At 35.6% G+C, this 22,834-nt stretch overlaps 1 protein-coding gene across 2 annotated transcripts in view; it reads left to right on the forward strand.

Moving 5' to 3' along the window:
- Positions 1–22,834, forward strand: part of DMXL1 (Dmx like 1) — a 128,860-nt gene that overhangs the window by 56,211 nt on the left and 49,815 nt on the right. For both annotated transcript variants that reach the window (XM_025860778.2, XM_025860779.2), the window contains exons 20-28: positions 1,275–1,444; positions 2,198–2,295; positions 3,313–3,478; positions 4,852–5,113; positions 6,910–8,003; positions 8,467–8,658; positions 11,433–11,509; positions 14,582–14,709; positions 15,231–15,479. In XM_025860778.2, coding sequence (XP_025716563.1) covers positions 1,275–1,444; positions 2,198–2,295; positions 3,313–3,478; positions 4,852–5,113; positions 6,910–8,003; positions 8,467–8,658; positions 11,433–11,509; positions 14,582–14,709; positions 15,231–15,479 — 2,436 coding nt within the window. The remainder of the gene's footprint in view (positions 1–1,274; positions 1,445–2,197; positions 2,296–3,312; positions 3,479–4,851; positions 5,114–6,909; positions 8,004–8,466; positions 8,659–11,432; positions 11,510–14,581; positions 14,710–15,230; positions 15,480–22,834) is intronic.

The following is a 22,834-nucleotide window of genomic DNA, read 5'->3' on the forward strand; positions in this document are numbered from 1 at the left end:
AGCAGGGAGCCCGATGTGGGACTCGATCCCGGGACTCCAGGATCATGACCTGAGCCGAAGGCAGTCGCTTAACCAACTGAGCCACCCAGGCGCCCTGCATATGTGTTTTTCTTTTTCTAAATTTGTTTCTTTCTTTCCAAAGACTTGGGTATAGTGAACACTTCATATTCCTTGGCATTTGATACTAGGTTTAAATGTTCAGTCCATATATGTCAAAGCCACATCTTACAAATAAGCATGTACTTCACCCAGAAATACTAAACAGAACATACCCTGAAGAGACCAAATAGAAGCTCAACAAGAAATACCACATGTACTGGCCAGTAGGTTCAGAGAATAGGTGCTGTAAATGATGCTGTTTAAATAGAAAAGTATCTGACATACTAGTTACCAGGTACGGTACTATTCTAAATGCTTTAACTATAGTATTTCAATCCTCACAACAATGTAATAAGGCAGTGCCATGATTATTCACATTTTATAAATGAGGAAAATTGAAAAGTCAAGAGACTAAGTAACTTGCCCACAGTTCTATAGTTAGGGTTGGAGCTGGGCTTATTGTATACATTCGGATTCTGGAGTCTACAGTCTTTTTTTTTTTTTTAAGATTTTATTTATTTGACAGAGAGAGAGGGAACACAAGCAGGGGGAGTGGGAGAGGTTTGAGAAGCAGGCTTCCCGCCGAGCAGCGAGCCCGATGTGGGGCTCGATCCCAGGACCCTGGGATCCTGACCTGAGCCAAAGGCAGACGCTTAATGACTGAGCCACCCAGGCGCCCCTGGAGTCTACAGTCTTAAGTTCTGTTCAGTGTGCTGTCCCGTCTACTTGATGCTTTTTTAATTCCATGGAGTTAAATCCACAAAAACAAACGTTGACCAAAGGACAGTGAGAGTCAGCAATGAAGAACAATCATTTCAGCATAGAATAAAGCTTTACGTGTTTCTCATTTTCTAAGGAAAGGTCGTGGGTAATAGCTAAAGAACAAAAATACTCACAGTGGCATTTGCCATACAGAATTTTTTAATCTTTTAAAAAATGTTTTAATTATAGAAAATATATGCTTATTGTAGAAAACAATGAAGTGATAGAGTTGATAGGAGAAGCAAGGAAAAAAAAACCCCATATTCCCTCCAACCTTAACTACTTAGTTGTAACTCTGTGAGTCTCATGAAAGTTTAGACATTTTTATGGCAAATATGAAACACACATTTCTTTTTTTTTTTTTTTAATGAAACACACATTTCTTATAAACATTATTTTTGACATTTCTTCAGGCCTGTCTACTAGTCATTTTGCCTGGGCATTTCACTCAGTAGCAGAAGAAGAGCTGCTGAACATGTTGCCAGCCATGCAGAGAGATGATCCCACTTGGTCTGAACTGAGAGCCATGGGTGTGGGGTGGTGGGTCCGGAATACACGCACCTTACGCAAGTGCATAGAGAAGGTAAGTTGTGTTTTATTTTGGTATAAAAATGAATTAGGGGCGCCTGGGTGGCTCAGTGGGTTAAGTGTCTGCCTTCAGCTCAGGTCATGATCCCAGGGTCCTGGATTTGAGTCCCACGTCAAGTCGGGCTCCCTGTTCAGCGGGGAACCTGCTTCTCCCTTTCCCTCTGCCTTTCCCCCTGCTTGTGCTCTAATTCTCTCCATCCCCCCCCCATCAAATAAATAAATAAAATCTTTAAAAAAATGAATTAGTATATTCTGAGTTTCTTTAAAGGACATTCCATATTTCCTTTCTTGTTTCTCCTTTTTTAATTGAAGCAGTAAAATGCTTTTACATAGCCATTATATTTCAAAATATCACATTAATACAGGTTTTTAATGTTTATATTCTAATTCTTAAATTGCTAGTTGACACATTTATTTAGTAGTGTATGTCTGATTTTTACAAAATAGTATGTGCACATCTTTGGAAAAATAAAATAGTAACGAAGAGCTTGTAATGAAAAGTGTTGTCCTATGTTCCCACCTCTCTGTGTCTTTGGAGGCCATCATGATTACTTTTGTATAAAAAATATATGTATATCTGTGTATAATATGTGTTTGTGTGTGTGTGTATATACATCCGTGCATTAGTGTACATATTTTCTAAATTTATTGAACATTTAAATAAAGTGTGCCAGTCTTCAATGTGAAATTATTTTGTTCATTTAAAAATTGTTTCTATGAAATTTTGACCAATATTTTCTAATTGTAGGTAGCCAAAGCAGCCTTTTATAGAAAGAATGATCCTTTAGATGCTGCCATTTTTTACCTTGCAATGAGAAAGAAAGCTGTGATTTGGGGATTATATAGGTAGGTGGGAAAACTATGCTTCAAAATGGGAAACTCTTCATGAAGAGTAAATGTATGAAGTAAAAGTAAAGATTTGTGGTTCTTGTTAAATGTGATTCTTGTAGATTCTTAGTTATTTTTGCATTTAAGGAGAGATTCATAGGAAAGAAGCCCAGGTGTTCTCCAGAACAAAAGAATCTTGATGAGGTCACTTTAGTTTGTTTTCAGGTTTATCAGTCCAGAAGAACATTTTTTTTGTTTGTTTATTTTAAGAACTTCCCATGATATTTCTGTAGAACAAAGAACTAAACTAAAACCTTGCATCTGGAGTGGGGGAGATGAATTGGTGGTCTTGAACAGCGATCCACCCTCTGCCTTATTACGAGCTCATGGGCCGGGCCATCCCTCCAAACTACCCTCCTCCAGTGGTCCCTGACCTGACCCCATTATTGAGCTAGGGTCACTTGGAATTTTTCTCTTTCACTAGTTCTCAGCAAGACTTGATAAACATGACCACCAAAAATAGTTCACCATTTATTTTGCATTCAGTTCCAGGTGATTCCATATGAATAGCAACCTTTGGGGGAAAATCATGGGTACCAGTCAGTCTTCTAAGAGACTAGATCTCTTAGGATTGTTTTGAATGAGGATACATTCCTTAGATTTTGATTACCAGTCATTATCAGGTGGGCATTGGGGGTGAAGGTGATTGATGAAGTTTAAATGGTAAAGTACCACACAAGTTAATATAAGGTATATATTTTGCATGGATTTAGACATAATTTCTTGAAGTACTGCTAAAGCAGTTTTCTTTATAGTTTGAAAGAAATTTTTTCAGTAGTCTCTGAGATTTATATGAAGAAGTAGATGTTTACTGTAAGTGTTCTTTTGCTCAGAAGAGAAGCAGATGTATAGTACTTGATACGCAAATGTTTCTTTGGAGTCTTAACATTTAAATGGCTAACTTTGGTTAAAATTGGTTCTGATTGTGGAAACATTGTGTTTCAAAATTTTCATACAGTTTTTTTTTCTTTATAGATCACAAAAAGACCCCAAGATGACACAGTTTTTTGGACACAACTTTGAGGATGAGAGATGGCGTAGAGCAGCTTTAAAGAATGCTTTTTCTTTGTTAGGCAAACAAAGATTTGAACATTCTGCAGCATTTTTTCTTTTAGCTGGTTGCCTCAGAGATGCAATTGAGGTAATGATGAAACTTCTTTAAAAAAGCATTGTCATCTTTTTAAGCTCTTTCTGTAGGCTCAATTTTTTATATTTTAATTTCAGTTTAAGTATAGTGGAAATTATGTAAGGCTAAATACTTAGTAATATTAAATAGTGACTTTTAAAATTTTGCCATTTAGCTTGAATGATACTTATACAGAATGAAGATTAGCCACCTTGTATTGGTTGGTAGAGATAGTTGATCTAACTTTTAAGAATATTTATGAATAGGTTAAAAAAAAGTTTGTTCTATCAGTTTAAACATATGTGAATCTATATTTGGCTCTGTCTTAGTTGATGAACTATAGCATATTTTCAACTGATTATTTTTCAGTAAACCTTAAAAAAATTAAAACATTTGAGGTATAACCTGTCTATCAAATTGCTCTTTTTAAAAATATATATTTATTTGAGAGAGCGCACGCACGAGAGAGCAGGAGCAGAGGGGAGGGGCAGAGGGAGAAGGAGAAGAAACAGACCCCCTGCTGAGCAGGGAGCCCAACATAGGGCTCAATCCCAGGATCCTGGTACCATGACCTGAGCTGAAGGCAGCCGCTTATCTGACTGAGCCACCCAGACACCCCTCAAATTGCCCTTGTGCTTGGAATTTTATACAAGTAATTCAAAACAGCTTTTTAATTAGGAAGGAAACCCTATATAGTCTGCTGAGATGGATGGGGAAGAGTAGAAGTTCTAAAAACAATGTCAGGAATGACATTCAGCTTGGGTAGCTTAGTTGGTTAAGCATCTCCCTTCAGCTCAGTTCATGATCCCACGGTCCTGGGTTTGAGTCCCACGTCACATCGGGCTCCTTGCTTAGCAGGGAATCTGCTTTTCCCTCTCCCTCTGCCCCTCCTCCCTGTTCATGCGCTCTCTCTCTCTCTCTCTCTCTCTCAAAAAAAAAAAAAAAAAAAGCGTCTCACTCCTGATTTCGGCCCAGGTCATGATCTCAGGGTCTTGAGATTGAAAGCCAAGTCGTGCTCCAAGCTGTGAAGTCTGGTTAGGATTTTCTCTCCCTCTTCCCCTACCCCTCTCCCTGCTGTCTCTCCTTCTCTCTCTCTCAAAAAAAAAAAAAAAGGAAAAGAAAAGAAAAAAATGAAATAAAATGTTGTTTGAGTTGAATTTCTTGAGGGTAATTTAATATTTATAGGTTAATTCTTGTTGCAAGTAGGTATTTAGTAGCAGATAGATTTGCTAAAGGAAGCAGTATATGTTTTATTTGTTATTATCTTTGTTCACTTAGTTCAGATATCAGTGCCTTTTATTCATTGTAGTTATTAGTGAGTCAGTTGAGTTTATCTTAAAATGAAAGATGCCCCTGCTTATTTATGACCAGGAGTTCTTTTTTTGAAGGTATGTCTTGAGAAACTGAATGACATTCAATTGGCTCTTGTAATAGCAAGACTCTTTGAGTCTGAATTTGATACATCTGCAACATACAAATCTATTTTACGTAAAAAAGTTTTGGGGATTGATTCTCCTGTCAATGAATTCAGTTCACTGAACATAAATATGCATTATGATCCTTTTCTTCGGAGTATGGCATATTGGATTTTGGAAGATTATAGTGGTGCTCTGGAAACATTAATAAAGCAACCTGTCAGAGAGGATGATGGTAAGCTGCATTTCTAAGGTACTAATAATAGTTATATTAGCATTTGCTGGGTACAGAACACACTGTTGGGTGCTAAAGGTAATACAAAGCAAGTTGAAAACATGGACTAAGACTTTAAGGCTTAGGTGGGAACATAAGAGTTATGCATGTGTTTCTTTTTAGGTGGGGGGATTCCTTTTTTCAGAAAAATCCTTTGAAAACCAAGAACTTTGGTTTTTCTGTTTTTATAAAATCAATGTATTGAACCTAACTGTTATCAATGTTAGAGTATAAATTCTGGAGAAAATAGTGATGTAAGGGTGATTTTCTTAGGTGGAAGTTTGTGTATTTGCTAATCAGTTTTATAATTTTTATAATAAAAATATTCAGTGTAAAGCAAGTTGACTTAAGTGATATGATTAATTTTTTTATGAGTATAGTAGAGAATTTTTTATAATTTTTTTTTTGAGATCTACTTCTGCCTTTTGTTTTAGAAATCCCATTTGCTATAGCTTTTCTGGAGGTTAGTATAAAATGGAAATCTTTGTATAAATTATATAAAAATGGTATGTGCTTTTCAAATATTTTTCCATAGGTAGAATTGAATTGGTTCTGATAGCTGGTATCATAGGTGTCCTATTATTGGGAGTACTAACTGGCAAAGATTTTAGTTCATGGCTTTTTACATAGCATCATTCAATCAGGAAGTGTATCATGTGTCTTACTGTGAAAGACTCGTGAGAAAGCCATGTTCAGTTGTTCAAGTGTCCTGGCCATCTGAGCTGAAGATGTCTAGACCGGCTTCTCTGTGATGAAGGGGAGAAATAAAAGGCCTTTTCTTGTCACATTTTTATGCCTATACATATTCATGTCAAAATTGTATTTTGATTTGGAATTAATACATGATCACATACTTTTAGAGCCAATTAAATCTGTATTCTAGGAGAAAATTTTAAAAGGTAGTAGTGGTTTGGACCAGGATGATAGGAGTGGAGGCAGAGAAAAATGGTTGGATTTGGAATATAATTTTCAGGTGGGCTAGGTAGGATTGGATATGGAATGTGAAGGGAATAGAGTCAATTTTGATAACTCCTCTAAGTTTTTAGCTTGAGGTAAATGATATGGGCAAGACCAGGAGCCGGTGTGGAGGAGTGTTGTTTTAGACAGAGAAGACTTCTCTGGTAAGGTGACCTCTGAGCAGGGACCTGAGTGTCATGAGGTCAGTGTAGCTAATTGGGTGAAGAGTGGTTTACGTTAAAGGCTCACTAAATAAAAAGGCTTTGAGGCAAGAATGTGTGCATGGAAATGGAAATGTACTGTAGGCATGTGGATATAGCAGTTAAGATTTACAGGGTAAAGTTGGACCTGAAATAGATAATGCAAGTTATCGGTGTCTCGATGGTATTTGAAGCCATGGGACTGTTTGAATTCACTCATGGAGGGTAGATAGAAGTCAAGCCTTGAACTCTAGGACACTCTTAACATTCTAAAGTGGGAGATGAGGAAAATTTAGCAAAACAGACTGGGAAGGAATGTTGAAGGAAGTAGAATAAGAACTAAGAGTGTGAAAGTGGGTGTTTTAAGTAATCTTATATTGTTACTTGAAGAGGTGTGAAATCAGTATAACCTTTATTTTTCTTTTGTGTTAAAACACTTTCATTACAAATGTGTTCTTGTCTATTCATTGCTATGTATTAGTGTGTTCTCTTAGTAAAATGTTGTCGAAAGACCAGGTAGATAAAAGTGCCAAGGTAGGGAAAAGGACTGCAGTACAACTCTTGAACTTTTCTTAGCTGATAGAGTGAATTTTTTTTCAGATCAAGTCATGATGTCAGCCTGTAATCCTGCAGTTTTTAATTTCTACAATTATCTAAGAACACATCCTCTTTTGCTAAGACGTCATTTTGGATCATCTGATGTATTGTCCACACACATGAGTTTAACAGGAAAAAGCGGACTGGCAGGAACAATTAATTTAAGTGAAAGAAGATTATTTTTTACCACTGCCAGTGCTCATTTGAAAGCTGGCTGCCCTATGTTAGCTTTGGAAGTATTATCGAAGATGCCAAAAGTTATCAAGAAAACAAAACCTTTTTGCAGAACATCTAGCTTTTTGGATACTAGTCAAGACTGTTCTCCTTCTTCTCCATTAAAATTGGATGCAAAGGAAGATAAGTCTTCTGCTATTGATTGGTCACAGTCACTAATGAATGGTTTTGGATCTTCTTCAGAAGGTTCCTCAGAGAAGCAGTCAAATTCCACTCTTTCTTTTGACTGGAGCCAACCAAGTGTTGTATTTCAGGATGACTCTTTAGAATTAAAATGGGACAGTGATAACGATGAAGAAGATGAGGATCTCCCTATTTCAATGAAAGAACTAAAACCATTACAGAGAAAAATGGGGAAAAAAATAGATGAAACAAGTTCTAATTACACAGAATCTCTCAGCACCCTAGATGAAAACGACATTTTAAGTCCATCAGAAGATATAATTGCAGTTCAATTAAAATTTAGAGCATGTTTAAAGATTCTCACAGTAGAACTTCGTACATTATCTACTGGCTATGAAATAGATGGTGGAAAGTTGCGTTACCAACTCTACCACTGGCTTGAAAAAGAGGTGATAGCTCTTCAGAGGACTTGTGACTATTGTTCAGATGGTGAAGACTTACAGCATGCATTTGGTGAAAATGGAGATGAATTTGGATTAAATGGAGATGCTGAAGATTTGCTTCAGCAAACGAAAGTGAAACAACTGAGAGAAAATTTTCAGGAAAAAAGACAGTGGCTTTTGAAATATCAGTCACTCTTGAGGATGTTTCTGAGTTACTGCATACTTCATGGGTCCCATGGTGGCGGTCTTGCCTCTGTGAGAATGGAATTGATTTTGCTTTTACAAGAATCTCAGCAGGTATGTAACTTAGACGATGGCCAGTTGAAATAGTACACATAGGAGAAACGGGTTTTGGTATTGTTCTTTTTGTCTTTAAATATTAAAATTTTTGATTGTCTTCATTACGCTCTTTTTTGTATGGTGCTTTGTATTATGAATTTGTAGAGTCGTGTGTGTGTAATGGTTTCAGGATCATTCAGCGTCGGGCCCTGTGATCAGGTGAATTCATACTCTGAATTCTTATATGAATGCTGTGTGAGCTGATGAGCTTCTCGTTAGGATAAGAGGTTGTTGTCCCCTCACTTTTTAGTATATTTGGTGGAATGTTGACCTCCTCAGGTCCCATCTAACTCTATAAAAGTTTCTGTCATGCTTTTAATTTTTAGTTGTTCTAAGGTTTTCCAAGAGGCCCCTGAATTAGTGAAGTAATGGATTAAAACTATAAATAATTGATTAACCTTTTTTTCCCTTTGTTTTTAAGGAAACCTCAGAACCAATATTTCCCAGCCCTCTGTCAGAGCAGACCTCGGTACCCCTCCTCTTTGCCTGTACAGCCAGTGCCAAGACAGTCGTTGCCAACCCGTTGCTGCACCTCAGTAACCTCACGCATGATATTCTGCATGCCATCATAAACTTGGATTCACCACCCCATCCTGACATCCAGAGCAGCAAAGTAAGGACGCTGGGTTCATTCTTTAAAACTTAGCTGCTTATTATGATAAAACCGAAAGAAAAATGTAAAGCAACACTTTTTAGAAATAGTTTTAAATATCAGACTACACGTAGGAATTGTTACATTACCACTTATAAATTTTTTGATCAAAGAAAACTTGTGGTTGTAGGCCTGGCTCACCTCACTTTGTTCTTATCCCAATAGGGTGTTTGAGTTTTTAATCACAGTGCTAGTTATTTAGTCTTATTTAGCCACTTTACTAAGATAAGAGTAATAGGTGTGTATACAAATACATGAGTGATTCTTTAGTATTACACTTAGGCAAAAAGCTGATTGCCTTTTAAAAATAGAAACTTAGAAATAATTTAGAAATTCCCTTTTAGAAATAATTTTGGTGTGAAGTTATTAATATACAAATAAAGTTTTCCTTTGTTAACATTAAAAAATTATATATTTTAAGGATAATGTGAAGTAATTTGCCCCTGTTGTTTCTCTAGGCCAGGCAGTGTTTTATTAATCAGCTACAGCAGAATCACCTGACATTCTTGTTAGAAGTTTGGATTCTTAAGTTGACTCCAAACTTATTGAATCAGTGTGTGAGAGTGAGTCCTAAGAATATGTATTTTTAGGAAATTTCTCAGGTGATTCTGATGCATAACTAATCATATAGTTAGATAATCATCCACATCATCTTGCCATCCATCACCACTATACTTTATGTACCATTAATATCACATTTCATGTTTCATCTTTACTCTCCAAACATACTGAAATCCTTTAAAGTATGACCAACTTTGACTATTTCTCTTTTTTCTTTTCCTTGAATAGTCTGTCATCTGGTTCTCGCCCACCTTACAGGCTGTGATATCACACCAGTTCGATATTCTGCTTGCCTAATGGTGGCTTCTCCTACAGTTTTACCCTCTTGGATAACCTTAACCTTTGTCATTTAATTTTGTCACTTCCTGTGCTCTTCTGTAGTATAAATGCCCACATAGTGTGTTATACAGTAAGAATTTAATTTCCTTCAGATTGTGCACAATTTTAGTAATAAGCAGCTTTTGCTGCTTAGGAACCACACCAAAACATAGTATCTTCAAATGGCCATCATTTATTTTGCTCATGATTCAGTGGGTTGGCTTCTCAGTTCTTCTGATTTGGACCAGCTGGACTGACCTTTGGATATTTTCATTTGTCTTTGGCCAGCTGGTAGGCTGGCTGGATTCTGGATTAGGATGGCTGTATTTACATTTTTGGTGGTTGGCAGACTATTTCCAGGGCTGATAGTCGACTATCAAGCAAGAAAAACAGAACCAATAGGACCTGTGTATGTGTGTATAGAGCTTTGTTTTATAAGCAGTTGGCTCACATAATTATGGAGGTGGAGAAGTCCCAAGATCAGCGGTCGTCAAGCTAGAGAACCAGGACTTACTGTGTAGTTCCAGTCTGGGTTTAGAGGCCTGAGAACCAGGAGGGCCAGTTGAGTGTAAGTTCTAGTCTGAAAGCCAGCAGGCTTGAGACCCCAAAAAAGCCAGTGTGTCTGTTCTAGCCTAAAGGCAGGAAAACACCACTGTTCTAGCTCAGTGCAGCCAGGCAGAAGTTCCCTTTTACAGCTTTATTGTTTTATTTCGGCCTTCAACTGATTGGATGAGGCCTACCCACATTAGGGAGGGCAGTCTTCCTTAGTCTTCCACTTCTACCAGTGTCATTTGCATCCCACATCAGCCTTACAGATACACCCAGAATGTTTGGCCAGATGTCTGGGCACCCCTTGGTCCAGTTAAGTTGATACATAAAATTAACCATCATGCATAGGTTATTTCACATAGAGGTTGCAGGGGTTTAAAAAGCAAGAGAATTTGCAAGCCCTTTTGAGGACTAGGTTCAGAAGTCACATATCATTTTGCCCTCTTGGTCAAAGCAAGTCCCAAGGCCAGTCCAGATTCAGTAAGTGGAGATAATAGACTCCACTTTTTGTTGGAGAAGCTGGAAAATATTCTGATCATTTTTGTAATTTCCCATATTTGGACTTGCTGTCTTCATTTTTATGATATTCTTGATTTTAATTCATACCACACATCTTAATTGATAATTGAAGGGGAAATAGCAATTCTATTTTTATCTACATAGAAGAGTGTCATACTTCATGATTAGGTCAAGAATCTAGTCTTTTAAATAGTCTAATCTAGTTTACTTTCTGACCTGGGTTGTGCTTCTCAGACCTTCTTCTCTCATTGCTTGTCATGGCATGTTTAGAGCCTTCTCTTTCTCGGTACAAATGTTTGCCCTTCAGTTGCTGTCTTTCAGGCCTTCTTTCTGTAAATAATTGCATTTTCTTTAGATTGCTCGTTTTCTCTAGTAGCTAGAATATGTGGTAGCATATGTTTCAATGACCTGTCCATGGGTAAACAGTCATTTCTCAGACTGAGCTTTTACATATTTTGGCTGAGGAAGAAGGGTGAAGCTTGGAGGGTTTTCTTTTAATACATGGCTTATGCACTGCTGAATAGCGAACATCTGTTCCCATTTGTTCTTGAAATAGAAATTAGGTAGCAGGTGTGTGTTTTATGATTTCTGCCAATGGCCTTAGTGTTTTTAATTTGTCTGTAGTGCGATCTCTATAGGCATAAATGAGTGTTAAGGAAAAAAGGACATAGTTTCTAGGGACAAAATAGTTTTTCCATCTTTTTTACGTTGCTGAGTATAGTAGGTCTTGAAACAAGTTTGATTTTTTAAAAGTCATACTTAATTTTGTTTGTTTGTTTGTTTTTCAGGTATATGTAATGCATACTTTAGCAGCCTCACTTTCTGCTTGTATTTATCAGTGCCTTTGTGGTAGTCATAACTACAGGTAAATATCTTTTTGTGAAGTTTAGGAATGTTTGTGGTAACTGATGAGGTTTCAGAATTTGTGCCCTCTTGCTTTAGAAAAAACTGTTTTTCACAGTCTAAATAATGCAAAAGTATTTGAAGTAATAAGTACTATTTTTCCATCTTTGAATTTTAGCTTCTGCCTTTATGGCAAATGAATGTTAAGTAGACCCTTGTCAGTATAACTAATTTAGCTAACTTTTATTGATCACTGCCTAATGCCAGACATTGTGATATGCACTGAGATAAGTTCTCCTTTCCTGTGGTCTGTCTAGTTGGAAACAAACATGTGAGTTGGTAAGTGATATATACAACATGACATTACACTTAAGTGATAAGTACTGTAGTATAGGTGTATTATAGTTATAAACAATATTATATACTATAGTATTATAGTGTACTATATTGTATAATTATAATGTATATAATATAGTGAAAGGCTCAGGGAGCACAAAGGAGGGAGTAATTGACTTGAAATTGAGAAAAAATTTACCAAAGAGTGATGTTTATGATTTGTCTCTTTATAGCCTAAGGTTTCACTATAATTTAGCTAGACTTTTAAAACATACTGTTTGACACTTTGGTATCTTCCTTTAGTTCTTTGAAATTCTCTTTCCTTTTTTTAAAATTTTTATTTAAATTCCAGTTAACAGGGCGCCTGGGTGGCTCAGTTGGTTAAGCGACTGCCTTCGGCTCAGGTCATGATCCTGGAGTCCCGGGATCGAGTCCCACATCGGGCTCCCTGCTCAGCAGGAAGTCTGCTTCTCCCTCTGACCCTTTCCCCTCTCATGCTCTCTCTCTACCTCATTCTCTCTCTCAAATAAATAAATAAAATCTTTAAAAAAAATAATAAATTCCAGTTAACATACAATGTAATACTAGTTGCAGATGTACAATATAGTGATTCAGCACTTGCATACATCACGCTGTGCTCATCACAAGGGCACTGCTTAATCCCATCACCTATTTCACCCATCTCCCCCACCTACCTCCCCCGTCTGTGGCCATCAGTTTGTTCTCTAGAGTTAAGGTTTTCCTCTCTTTTTTCCCCTATGATCCTTTGTTTTGTTTCTTGACTTTATTTCTCTAAATATTTTGTCTTCTCTGTCCTATTTTTTATTAGACAGGTATTGGAATTTACAGGTTACTCTTATTTTCCTTTTAGCTTTCATCTCATATTTTCTTTTTTTTTTTTTTTAAAGATTTTATTTATTTATTTGACAGAAAGAGAGAGAGTGAGAGCAGGAACACAAGCAGGGGGAGTGGGAGAGGGAGAAGCAGGCTCCCCACTGAGCAGGGAGCCCGATGTGGGACTGGATCCCAGGGCGCTGGGATCATGACCTGAGCCGAAGGCAGACACTTAATGACTGAGCCACCCAGGCGCCCTCTTTCTTTATTTTTGCTTTATTTCAGGAGAGATCCTGGTTTCGTTTTCCAGATGCTCACTCATTCTTCAGCAATGTCTTGTCTTTTATTTAGCCTGAGGTTGTGTTTTAGAAATTCTATTTTTCATTTTTAAGATCTCCTTGTTAATTTTAATGGTCACTTTTATTTTTATAACTTACTGTATTTCTTAATTGTTTTAACCTCTCTGAGTATAAAGCATCTTCTGTCATGTTCTGATAAGTCTGCTTCCTCAGGTGCAGGTCATTCACTGTGTTTGTTGTTTCTTACATGATGTTAGCCTTCCTTGGTGTTGATTTTTGCTTGTTGTATGTGTTTTAATTCTCCCATGGGAGTCTTAGTTTACTAATCTGCTTCTGTATTCCCAAGGTAGCTTCAACTTGATTTCTTTGGCCTTCGTCCTCCAAGAGTTCACTTTTCTTGTTATTGAATGTGGCTTTATTTTCATCAACATATCTTTATCTTTTTCATCATTTCCATAGGCTTATCGTAGCAGGGGGGATATTTTTGTTGGCAGCCTGCCATCTCGAAACTGGAAAGTAAAGCATGAGAAACTATTTACAAATGCGTCAGAATGTTATGACTAATAGAAGGCTTGCCAATCAGAACAGATCTAAACCAATAAATGTGCTGTATTTAAATATGACATTCATTTACTTCACAGTTGAAATAGAAATTTATTACAGAATTTAACAAAAATTTTTGTACCATTTTCTGTCAGATTTATTTCATAGTTTATATCAAGCAGCAAGTTACTTTGTTCATTCATGTTTATTTATAGTTTAAAGTGCCATTTACTTGGAAAAGCTTACCCTGAATTCCCAAATTGTATAAAATGCTCCCCTCTTTTGCTTCCATAGCCCTGTATGCATAGGTTTTGTCTCTAAAAGCAATATGATAGGGGCACCTGACTCTTTATTTCAGCTCAGGTCATGATCTCAGGGTCATGGGATCAAGTACCATTTTGGGCTCTGTGCTGGGTGTGGAGTCTGTTGAGATTTCTCCCTCTCCCTCTATAACCCCTCTTCCCCCCTCCCCCGCTCTCTCCCTCTCTCTCTCTCTCTCTCAAAAAAAAAAAAGAAAAGAAAAGAAAGGAAGCGGTATAATGAAATTATTTGTGTCTGATTCTTCCACCAGACTATAAATTTCATTGATATAGAAACCACATTTTTCATTATATCCCTGGTACCTTGTATATATACCTGATGTAACCTATCCTGATGGGGGATTGACAGCCATTAAATATCAAACTGACTTTGTTTTCAACCAGATAACCTTGTTTTGAACTTTGATAGAATAGCTTGCTGTTTGTGGTCAATAGTGAGTTTTCTCATTTGTATGTATTCTATTTCTTGCATTAAATAAATATACTTAAAACCTATCACATGTATTTTAATTTAGAAAGTTGGCATGTTTACACTTAAAGGATACTTGGTTTTATTATATCACTAGACTATAGAGAGCACTACTTAAATCAGTAATAGCAGTATAACTAATAAAAATTTGAATTTTAAGATACCCAGAAGTTAGATCTAAAACATGGAAATATTACATCTGAAATTCATTTTAGATCATTATATTTTTATTATTGTTTTCTTATGTGGTTATTGTTGCAGATTATTCTTACTTAAATGTCTTCTTTTCTTAGTTCATTTCAAACAAATCAGTTTACTGGAATGATGTATCAGACAGTCCTGCTTCCCCATCGACATTCTTTGAAAACAGGAAGCTTAGATGAAGCAATAACTCCTAATACATCACCAGCACAATGGCCAGGTACAAAGAATTTATGTATATATGTATGTAAATAAATATATGTGAGTTTTTTCTTAGCCTTATTGAATTTAATCAGATGAGGAAAAAGTACATTTGGTGTGGTTTTGCTGCACGATAATCACTGTTAAATATTGTTATAATTGATACCACTTCAGTACTTACCACTCATTGTAAATTTCGCAGTTATTTAACATTGGTATTTCCTTGACCATTTACTGAAATAACTCAAATGTTTTGTTATATCACTTGTTATAATTTTTTGTCATAATAGAAATACATTTGTTGTGGGAATTAAATTTTATCTATCAGATTTGTATTAGATGATAGATTTTCATTGTTTCTCTAAATTGAACAAATAGCTCAGTATTTGTGCATTAACTGTAATAACTTCTAGTTTGTGAATCTAGAGAAGAAAAAACTTTAATCCTGGTTTAATAAAGTTTTTTCAAAAATTAAAAATATAGTTAATTTTTTATTTTTAAGATTTATTGTCAGTGGTAGCTGTTGTTTGTTTGTTCTAGGAATCACTTCTCTGATTCGACTTTTGAATTCTTCTGGCGAGGAAGCCCAGTCAGGGCTTACAGTCTTGCTCTGTGAGATTCTCACAGCAGTGTATCTGAGTCTCTTCATCCATGGCTTGGCAACACATTCTAGTAATGAACTGTTTCGGATCGTGGCCCATCCCCTGAACGAAAAAATGTGGTCTGCTGTGTTTGGTGGAGGTGCACATGTTCCCAGCAAAGAACACACACACTCAAAAGCTTTACCTGGTTAGTTTTTTCATGTTTGTTTGTTTATTTATTTTTAAGACTGAAACTTTATTTGTTCGTCTGAATGATAACTTTGTCAAGTGTAATTACATTTAATTTATTCACAGAAAGTTTTTGTTACAGACCATTTTCTTAAAGCATGAACAAATGGTTTTATGGTGAAAATGCAGTGTCCAGTTTCTGGTGCAGTTTTCAAACTGTAAGACACTCGTGCACCAGTGATTAGAACTATCTAATGTAATTTTCTTAAATCTTTTGCTGTTGAAATGATCATTTGTTTTGAAATATACTGTAACACTGGTCTTTGTTCTATCCCAAATACAGATTCTCTCTTCTTTCTTTGGCAGGAAGGCACTTTGCTATGCCTAGCCCCCACCAGGTAGTGGTATTCTCCATGGAATGTGTGGGCTTTACCAAAGCTCTTTCAACCATCAGTTCTCATAGCCCTCCCAGTCTTGCAGGCAAGATACTAGCTTTAGAAATAGGCTTTTACGGCTCAGCTTGCTTTGTGTTGTTTTGGAGGGGTTGGGTTACCTTGGGCCTGTTTTATTTTGTATGGCTCTTGAAATAGAAAATTGAGAAATTTCCTTTAATCAAGCCATATTTTTGATTTAAAACAATGATTAGCATTTCAGAAAACCATCTCTGCTTTTTATTCTGCTTTTAAATTACTTTCCTTTGATTTTCTATTCCTTAGACTTTAACATCTTTTTAAATGTGTAGGAATAAATGTCAGTGCTAACCATGGTAAATCAGACTATGGCTTGAAATGTCTGGAAAACATTTCAAATGAGGCTGCTTTATGTTTTGCATACTATGATTCTGGCCATTAGGGGTTTTGGATTTCTAAGTGTTCATAACACCAGGAAAAGTGAATATTTTAAATAACTGTATCCCTATTTCTAAACTTTCTAATACTGAAACTATATATATTATATCTTGATGTGAAAAGAATCTTCATAATGCTTTCTACCTAGCTGTTAAATTTTCTTCTTGTAATTTATTAGCCCATATGTGATAATCTTTTTTAAAAAAAATCTTCATTTTTATGACATCTCTTCTCATTTTTAAGGAGTAATTTCCTGTGCTTTATTTTTTATATGGATGAAAAAAAAAGAAAAAGACTATAACTTTTCATGAAGTTTGCCTTGGAATATATATATTTAACTTCAGATAACTGAATTCAATTAAAGAAAAACTTACAAAGTCTTAAGAGGGGGTAAGATTTATAGCTCTACTGAGATTAGCATTAAAAAAATGGGTAAACTAATTGTGGCCCTGTTTTTAATGTGTCCTAAGAGAAAATCATTTAAAAATTTGATGTGGTTAGTATGAAATGTTAAAAAGGGATAAATTCTTGCTGTGGAATGTCCAGATACCTGTAAAAAATTAAAAATATTCTTACCAGTCACCATGTCTCAATTCCAACTATTTCTACTGAGTACAGATGTGTAAAGAACCTTACTCAAAGTCTGAGTTCTTTGTTGAACCACTCAGTTTTAGTGAGTGGTTCAAGTGAATACCATTACATAAATTATCTTATAGGTATCATCATAAACAGAATTCCATCACTTACTGAACCCTAAATAGTCAAAGTGACTGAAAATTACCTGCATCTGTACATTCAATCCCTTGGTGGCAAGTAACACAGAATACTTATGGTTCAGGCGCCTGGGTGGCTCAGTTGGTTAAGCGACTGCCTTCGGCTCAGGTCATGATCCTGGAGTCCCGGGATCGAGTCCCGCATCAGGCTCCCCGCTCAGCGGGGAGTCTGCTTCTCCCTCTGACCCTCCCCCCTCTCATGTGCTCTATCTCTCATTCTCTCTCTCTCAAATAAATAGATAAAATCTTTAAAAAAAAAAAAAGAATACTTATGGTTCACTAGAACCCTCAGTTTGTTTCTCAGAGTCCATAGTCTCTCATGGTGCGTGTCTCCCTCCGATTTCCAGGGGATGGGGGTGGGGGAATGGGTTAGCCTGGTGATGGGTATTAAAGAGGGCCCGTATTGAATGGAGCATTGGGTGTTATACACAAACAATGAATCATGGAACACTGCATCAAAAACTAATGATGTAATGTATGGTGATTAACATAACATAATAAAAAAATTAATTAAAAAAAAAAACATGTGGCTCACTTAGTGTTAAGGCCACATCCAGGTTATGTGATGCTCATCTGTCTTTGAGAACTCAGAAACTGCGGAATCAATCATAGATGTAACTTAGTACTAGAAGAGGAATTAAAAGTCACCATTTGTTTTCCTTGTTCTGGTGTAAATTCTCATTTCAGTTTTCTTTGCAATGATGGTTTCATGAGCTAAATTTTTTTTTCCTTTTTTCTTTTTTATTTAAATTCAGTTAGCCAACATATAGTACATCATTCTCATGAACTAAATTATATTTCTCTCTACATGTCTTTTATATACTTAATATACTAATATTTTTAGTGACAAAATTTAAATATGACTAAGCCTTGTAATGTAAGAAAATAATAGATGATTTCTATTAGATTTCAGTTTGGCAGGTTAGAATTCTTAACAAAAATGTTAATGCAATCAGTAACTTTATTTTTTAATCAAATTTAACTTGATGAATTCCACATCATATATTAATGAAGGATTTATTTTTTCTAACTAAAATTAGTGCAGGGGCATTTTGTGGAGTTAAGAACTATTTTGTTATTAGGGTTAATTTTTAAAATAGACAATCAGGTGAGCAATAGCAAGTTTGGGAAAATTTTTTTTTTCTGCTGATGGTTAGGAATCCATACTTTGCTTTTTATTGCATATTATAAAGCAAAGCAGTGTTTTTATTGAAGAATTTTTATTGTATTTTGTCATAATATTTGAATTTTCCATCTTCATCTTTTTTTTAACAAATATTGTTTTTTTTTTCTTTTTTTTCTTTTCAAGATTTTATTTATTTATTTGAGAGAGAGAGAATGAGAGATAGAGAGCATGAAAGGGAAGAGGGTCAGAGGGAAAAGCAGACTCCCCGCTGAGCAGGGAGCCCGATGCGGGACTCGATCCCGGGACTCCAGGATCATGACCTGAGCCGAAGGCAGTCGCTTAACCAACTGAGCCACCCAGGCGCCCTCCATCTTCATCTTGATAAATATATAGTAATGATTTTTTATGTCTCCACACTGAGGAATAAAATATAAAATGAGTATTTTATTTGTGGTAAGCATATCTTTTTTTTTTTCTAACTGCTCATGATGTTTTAGACATTTTAAAGTATATTTTTGCCATTTGATTATTTATGGTAGATAAGGATCGGAAAATCCAAATGTTTTGCTTTTTCCCTAAAACTTGTATAAAAAAAATAAAAGTTTTCTATTCAGTATTTAGCGATTATACATGTCATTGCTCTCCTTCCTTTAGCAAAATATATAAAATATCAACATTTCTTGACCAGAAAAAGTGTAAGACTTCAGCATTTTTACAATAGAAAACAATCAGCTATTTACAATACAGATGAATATGCCCAACAATTTCAACTGGCTACTGAACCAAAAAATAACTAGTTTTGCCAGAGAAGGGAATACATCTTTTGTTAGACTCCTTAGGCAGACGTTTTTTTGAGGGACAGATATAAATTTTCATTAAAAAGCATCTCTTCATTTCATAACTACCATATGTGTCCCTTTGTGACAGGCTTATTTCACTTAGCACAATGTCCTTGAGGTTCATCCATGTTGTGGCATATGATAGGGTTTTCTTTGTACAGCTGAGTAATATTTCACTGTATGTATGTACTCCATTCTCACTTTTAATAAGTCTGTTGAGCTGGAGATGAAATCTTACAGGCACACTGGAAAAATACTGTTATCTCCAGATTTTTTATTATATAAACCTATCCACAAAACATGCGTGAGCAAATCCTCAGTATGTATGTATGTATTTATTTATAAATACATGTATTCTTGGTGATCCAGATATTAAATAAACACTGACAGATTTTCTTCTTCCCCTTACCACCCCCCTCCCCTTTCTGCTCCCCTTCTCCCACCCCCTTTCTTGTTCCTTCCTCCACTCCACCTCTCCTCTCTTCTTTTCCTTCTCCCATTCTTACCCTGTTTCTCTTTTCTTCCTTCTCCCCACTTCTCCTTATTAAAAAATCTAAGTAGTAGTTGTAATATTTTCTTTCCATATTCTAGTGAATCACTTTGAACACCAACTATCTTGGAAACTACTTGCTCTGTGATTTGGAGACAAATCACTACTTTCTACTAAGATAGTCGTCATTTCATTTTTATAGGTACTTATGAAGCAGGTACAAGGTACTACTGTGCCCTACCAATCCTTGAGAGTCCGTCTTTCTAAAATTGGAAAATTTCACCTGTCAGACATTTTTTTTGCATTAATTTTATTCTTTGAAGATTAAGAAGTACCTTAAATGTATTACTCCTTGAATCTGTTTTGGTCTTTTCCTTTTAAGAATCTTTGAAGTTTCCTTGTAAAGTCATGTTTTACATAAAATTTTGAGAATTTGTTTTTTTATATAATTTGTGTTGGCCTATATTTGTACTTCTCAAACTTTTTGCCTTAAGCGGTTGCTAGAGGAGAGTGAATATATATACCTCTTAGGAAATCTCTTATGCTGAATTATCTTGCCAAAAACAAGAAATAGATGCGGGATCTATTTTATCTTGAACTTACATGACTTTTATCTTCTCCATATCTTTGTTTCTTTCCAATAAAATATTTTAAATCATCATTTAAATTACTTTCATCCTCCCACCCCCTAAATTTTGGAGCTAAACTTGAAGGTCCAGGACAATGTCCCCTCTGAAGTTTCATGTATTCTGTGGCACACTCATGAATAGTCTTGTGATAAGTGTGCCTTAGATTGAGAAGCAGAGAATGAAATCATTCTGCTGGTTACTTTGAGGTCACTTTTTAAAAGAAATAACAGTTAAGTCTAGGTTTAGAATATTAATTTTGTTTGATTTAAAATGATAAACTTGGGGCACCTGTGTGGCTCAGTCGGTTAAGCTCCTGCCTTCAGCTTAGGTCATGATCTCGGGATCCTGGGATCAAGCCCCGTGTCAGACTCCCCGCTCAGTGGGGAGTCTGCTTCTTCCTCTCCCTCTGCCCCCCCCCCCACTCAGGCTCACTTGTGCTTTCTCTCAAATAAATTCTTTTTAAAAAAATAAAAATTATAAACTCAAAAAGTGTTCACTTGTTTTGATTTTAATCAAAACAATATATGTACATGGTAATAAATCCAGTAGTCCGGAAGAATTTATGATAAAAAGCAACATTGTCTTTCTTACTCCTCTGTATCTCTTCTGCCCATTCTTTAGATGTGGCCTCTTAACCATTTCTCCATTTCTGTTTTGGTTCTTTAGGAAGTCACGTCCATAGTTCCAGGAAGTCACTGCAGAATGTACTAGGAGTGAGGATAGAAGTTCTTAAAATGGAGGGAAAGTCCACTATCTTGACTTTAAAAGTACTTCTTAAAAGTACTTTGTATGAATCCAAAGCAGCTAAGAAATTTGTGTTAGTGAGTGATTCTGTCTTTTCTTACCGGTGGGTATGTTGGTTTTTCTTTACCCACTTCCTAGCTTTTCTATGTTCCTTATAATTTCTAAGCTCCATATCCAAGTTCCTTTTCAATTCTCTCTAATACTGGTTTTTTCCTTCTATTACTAGTAAAGTAGCCATTTACCCCCTTAGTAATGCAACACTAGAGTCAGTTTTTATCCAAAGAGTGACAGAGGTTCTTGATATTTGATTATTAGCATTTTCAAAAATCAGCAGTTGAGCCCTCAGCCACTGTGCAGTCTCTGTTGGTCCTTCATGACTATGCTAACCCACTGTGATTTAAACATAAAATTGTCTTAAGTCTTGCTGTAATTTATGGTAAAAGAAGAAGCATCTATACTAATGAGAAGCTACAGGTTATTTCTTGTTTGCTGGGAGGCATCACTCAGGTCCTTTTATTTATAGCATTTCAAGTAATAGAACATTCAGTACTGTGAAACTGTTTGCCATTTTTTTCTTTGCTCATCAAAAGTATTTTAATAAGTAGTTTTATATTTTTGGTATTGAGTCTGTAATTTTAAACATTTACCCCAGTGTGGTAACTTTTCTTATTTTCATGTCAGTGTCTGGGTTCATAGACTGTACTTGTAAATTTTTCTCTTTTTAAAAAATCTTCTTAGGTTTTGGTTTAAAAACTCTGATTTTTTTTATCATATAACTGTTTTGGCAAAAATGTATTCATTTAGTGTTTGTAAGTTTTATTTTTCCAGAGATCCTTTAAGCTCCTATGTTCATATGCCTTCTAATCTAAAAACAAAAAAAAACAAAATAGTAATGTTAAAGTCAAATGATTGATTGATTTTAAACCACAGCATTAATTTTTGAAAGGTAAAAAGTACCTTTATATTCTAAATTTTTTACTTGATCAGAATTTGATAGAATCACTGTTTAAGTTTTAGAATGAATATGAATGTATGCATATTAGAAACATGATTGTTGACTATCAGTTGCTTTTAAAAACAGAAAAAAAATTGGGGTACCTGAGTGACTCAGTTAAGCATCTGACTCTTGGTTTTGGCTCAGGTCGTGTTTTCAGGGTCTTGAGATCAGCCCCACATCAGGCTCCTGCTCAGTGCGGAGTCTGCTTCTTCCTCTCCCTCTGCCCCCCTCCCACTTGTGCATGTGCTCTCTCTCAAATAAATAAATAAATCTTTAAAAAAAGGCAGAAATTTAACACATTTAATCTGAAAGTTCCTTTTAAAATCATTTGGGAGTTATGTAATAATCATACCACGTCTAAGCAATGTTTTAGAATTTTATCCATTTTAATTTCCTTTTTTTCTGAAATCACTAAATCACTGTTAAACTCAGCTTGGCTGTAGCTTGATATAATGCATGAGCATGCTGTTTATGCAAGCTGAGTAGCTTCAAACAATAAAACAAAATTATATTACAGGATACATATTTTCATTCCTTTGAAAGGTAAGTCAGTTCTCACTGGAACCATTGAAGGAGAATATTGGTGTGCCTTATTGCGGAGTAGTTTGCTTGTCAATTAGACATAGGCTTCTGTTTGGGACAGCCTTGGTTCTGTACTGGTGACTTGCATCTTGTGACTTAATATTTGTTATTTATATATTTGTGTAACTTGTTTTTCTTTCCTGAGGCCCTTAATACTCTAAAGTAAAATGCTAAAAGAATACTAACCACTAAGTGTTTTAAAAGTTAAAACAACAAAGATTGCATTTTCTCTCTCTTTATTATTCCACTGACCAGAAAATTCCATGTGCAAGCCATTTCCAGAAGTCTGAGTCATTTTAATTCAGTTGTTACATATTTGAATTTTTTATTTATTTTCAGTGAAAAC

This window comes from Callorhinus ursinus, unplaced genomic scaffold (genome assembly GCF_003265705.2).
Source record: "Callorhinus ursinus isolate GAN/ISIS: 27379988/994484 unplaced genomic scaffold, GSC_fseal_2.0 scaffold30, whole genome shotgun sequence".
NCBI lineage: Eukaryota > Metazoa > Chordata > Mammalia > Carnivora > Otariidae > Callorhinus > Callorhinus ursinus.